Source organism: Pteropus alecto, unplaced genomic scaffold, assembly GCF_000325575.1.
Source record: "Pteropus alecto unplaced genomic scaffold, ASM32557v1 scaffold24, whole genome shotgun sequence".
Taxonomy (NCBI): Eukaryota; Metazoa; Chordata; class Mammalia; order Chiroptera; family Pteropodidae; genus Pteropus; species Pteropus alecto.
In genome coordinates this window covers 27,945,814-27,949,603 of record NW_006439192.1, presented here as the reverse complement: position 1 = coordinate 27,949,603, position 3,790 = coordinate 27,945,814, and the positions used below count along the sequence as shown (strand labels likewise).

The 3,790-nt window shown below is 47.6% G+C and overlaps 1 protein-coding gene and 1 long non-coding RNA gene across 2 annotated transcripts in view; one reads left to right on the top strand and one right to left on the bottom strand.

The window, feature by feature from the left end:
* RB1 (RB transcriptional corepressor 1) overlaps window positions 1-1,309 on the bottom strand; it is a 127,726-nt gene extending 126,417 nt beyond the window's left edge. The window contains exon 1 of the mRNA XM_006916443.3: window positions 981-1,309. Coding sequence (XP_006916505.1) covers window positions 981-1,108 — 128 coding nt within the window. The 5' untranslated portion in view covers window positions 1,109-1,309. The remainder of the gene's footprint in view (window positions 1-980) is intronic.
* A 69-nt stretch (window positions 1,310-1,378) lies between these two features.
* Window positions 1,379-3,790, top strand: part of LOC107195965 — a 20,727-nt gene continuing 18,315 nt past the window's right edge. The window contains exons 1-2 of the long non-coding RNA XR_001517282.2: window positions 1,379-2,246; window positions 2,853-3,018. This is a non-coding gene — a long non-coding RNA (uncharacterized LOC107195965). The remainder of the gene's footprint in view (window positions 2,247-2,852; window positions 3,019-3,790) is intronic.

The window sequence follows — 3,790 nt, the reverse complement described above, 5'->3', positions numbered from 1 at the left end:
CTCATTTATATAGCACCACAATCAAGAAAAATAAGATGTTGCAATACAATACATATCTCCCTGTCAAGTTCTACTCCATTATCATAGCCTTTCTTAAATTCCATTTCTGGCTTTAAAAAAAAAGTTTCATGTGAGCACATGAACACTTATTTTGTACCCAAACAAAAAAAAAGGTGGGGTGGGGAGGGCAGGGGAAGGAAACACCCTTGCTGGCTCAACCCCAAAAGGCAAAAAGGAAGAAATAATTAGACATCCTGAAGCAGGTTAACATGCAAGAGTTTCATGCAACAAGAAAAGTTTAGAAACTTTTAAGCACTTAGGCTAAACGTCTCACAAAACTTTTGTTCATACACCAGTTCCTCTAGTTATGTTCCACAAGTCACTATCATGGCTGTGTAACCCCAAGACCTCAAAGCACTGTTGTCAGAGAACCTTACAAAGCATTTCAGCGGCGCACCCTGGGGGCAACTGACACCCAGGAGCCTGAACTTCACGTCCAATGGCGTCTCTGCAGCAGCGCCCAAGGCCTTTCTGGTTGGCGTCTCCCAGAACTAAGCCTCAGATGCAGTTTTGCACGCCCTGAGGAAAACACTTCCAACTGTTGCATCCCAAGAGACCAAAACAGAAAGTCAAACGACCACCTGCGTACTACAAATCTCAACAGGAGAAAATCTTTCTACCAAACATGTTTGTTTTTTTTTTTCCCCCTCCAGTTTGCTGGGACCTCGAAATTACCCGCCGCCTGCGAGGCTCCAGTCCCGCGGCACCTGTCACTTCGCTCAGGGACTCGAGCCCCACCCGCCCGACACCTGTCAAGCTGGAGCCGAGACCCCTCCCGGCTGCCTTCCCCTCGCTCCCGAACCCAGGCCCGTCACCCTCCTCCAGGCGCTCCGCGTCTGTGGGAGACAAGAAGGGACCCTCATCCCGCCGGGACGCGTCCTTCCCGTGTGCCGGCCGCCGCAGCGGCTCTGCTCGCTCACCTGGCCAGAGGCAGGTCCTCGGGGCCACTGTCCTGTTCGGGGTCTTCCTCAGTAGGGGGTGGCGGCGGCGGTGCCGGGGGTGCGGCGGCGGAGGCGGTGGCTACTCTCCGGGGGGCTTTGGGCGGCATGACGCCTTGCCCGAGCAGGAGCCGACGAGCGGTGAGGAGGGCCGGGGAGGGAGGACTCGCGCACGTCGGGGCACACCCCCGTCTTCTCCCGACTCCCGTTACAAAAATAATTTGAACGTCCCCTGAGAAAAACCCGACAAGCCCTCCCCCGCCCGGCAACCAAGCACCGCGTCCAACCGCGGGAAAACGTCACTTCCGCCCGCGGCGTCACGTCCGCGAAGCTCCCCGGCCCGCCGGCGTCGGGAGGGAACTGGGGCGCCGGGTGGTGTGGGGCGCGAGGCCGGGCGGGCCCGGCGGGCTGGGCGGGGAGCCCGGGCCTGAGTCCAGGCGCCTTCCTGAGGCCGCCACCGCGGCCGCCTGAACCTGTCTCTACCCGGCACTCCCCATTCCAGGCACGGGTGCTGGTAACGGTGCACTGACAGTCTGGGGGGTGAGATTGGGCCCCATCTCCATCTGTGGGTGGATCAGGGGGTGCAGCTGAGGCTCCGCCGGGACTATCAGGCGAGTGCACCCTCGGCGGGCACTCCCCTCCTCTCCGTGGGCGGCACCCTCCCTCTCCACTACACTCCTCCCACCCAATCCGTTAAGGAAAGTTAGCCAAAACAAAAATAAATATTGATGGAACCCCCTAATAGGGGCCGAACTCTGCCAATCACTAGGCGATACAGATTGTAGGACAATTATTGGGCCTTTTAGGTATCACTGGTTAAGGGGAGAGAGGAAGACTGTGGGTAAATAACAGATTAAAGTGTGATAAATGTTTTAATAATGGTATAAAAACAGGAGGCACCATCGAAATGTCTAACGAGCATCTTCAGAGGAGCAGTGGCTATTAAGTAGAATTTACTAGGAATATGTGACATTTGAGGAAGGCTTATAATGAGTAAAAATTAAATGGAATAAGCATTGATAAGAAAGACACTAAAATAGAGTTAGTGAGCTATTAGAGAAGTGGGGCTTATGCACTTCTTGTGCTTCATTTCTTGGAGCTGCTATTACTTTGCCAAATTTGCTAAACTCAGTTCAAGGCCCAGCCATAAACATCTAGGAACAGTAACTGCTACGTGGACATAAATGAACTTTACTTCGTCGGTTTTTTTCGTCCCCCTCGTTTGCATATAGGAACTAACCAATCCCCGTAAGTACCGAACAATCCTTCATTTGCATGAAAGAATTACATTTTGTTATTTCTGCCTTTATAAACACTGCCTTTTTTTTGTTCTCTACAAAACACAGATTCTGGGTTTCTCAGATTCTAATTCTAAACCTGATTCTGGGTTTCTCAGATTCTAATTCTTTTTTAAGACCCCTAAATAAACTTAATTTGCTTTACAGCCTCAAATCTTTACTGGTTAACATTACATACCACGGATTATGCTGGCCATTTTACATAATTATCTTTATACTCAAAAACAATTTTTTTAAGTGAGTAACGGTTGATATTATTCCACTTTCCAGATGGTGAAACAGGCTCAGAGAAGTTAATTTGCCCAATGTTCCAGAGCTAATAGGTGGCAGAGGATTTTAACCCAGGTTTATTTGACTCTACCTATCCATTACATGTGTTATTAAAGAAAACACCCAGAAGAGAGAAGCAGCATGTGCAAAGCCAGAAAGACATCAGAGAACAGCTTGCTAGAACTACCACCATGAAACATTGTCTTAGAAACTGTCTCTTCTGTCACTCGATATTTACTTATAATAATAGATTGTCTAGTCTGAGTAGGTATTCTTTCTTTGGCAGATGCTGTGGATTGATTGCCTCATCAGAACTTCCCAACTGAGGTGCTGTGAATAATATACAGCTGTGCTCTGATGTGAATCCCATTATCCTTGGAACTGCTGAGCAAGAATGAGGCAACAGGAGCCTTCAGGCAAGTCATGGCTGCAAGCTTCTTGAGTTGATCCCAGTGAGTGGTACAGTGGATAACCATTTTCTATGTATAGCATGACAGGTGCCAGGCTCTCAAAAGGGTTGGCAATCATTGGGCTACTCAACAGTCCAGGTGTATTTGTAAGCCAGCTATATCTGCTTAAATTCAGAAACCCTCTCTTGGGGGCCAAAAGTTTATCAGAAGATAGGATCCATATGCAGTCCCAGCTAGAGAGAGCAAATACCATCAAAGGGGTAATCCTATTCACCATATCCAGGATTAATGGAGGCGGGAGCTCACATTGCAGTTTTGGTTGTTATAAGATCAAAGGTAGTCTGCTGGGAACCTGCTAAAATGAGATACAAAGATGACGCAGTTCTTCTATTCCTTAACTATTATAAGGATATTACCCTCACAATTGCTGCAGCCATTGGGACCTAAGATAAGCTGATTTGATAAAGCAGAAATGTTAAGGATGGTACAGTAAGAATATCAAAAAAATATGAGTCTTCAGTGACATAACTGAGCCTCTAATTTAACCAGACTGTATCATAATACATTCAGCTCCTTCAGGATGGAGACCAAATTATCGCTGTAGCCTTAGTACCTAGCACAGTGTTTGACATACAATAAATGTTTGTGTGCTGAAAGTGAGGAGGGTAGGAGAGCACAGGAAAGTTCTGGGAACTAAAGTAAACTCTCTTCATATGTAGGTATGACTTGCTTTATTAAACTCAGTTTATCAATATCTGGATTTACTACAATTATTATAAATCAAGGAGAGATTTCTCAGTTACAAAAGGGTATA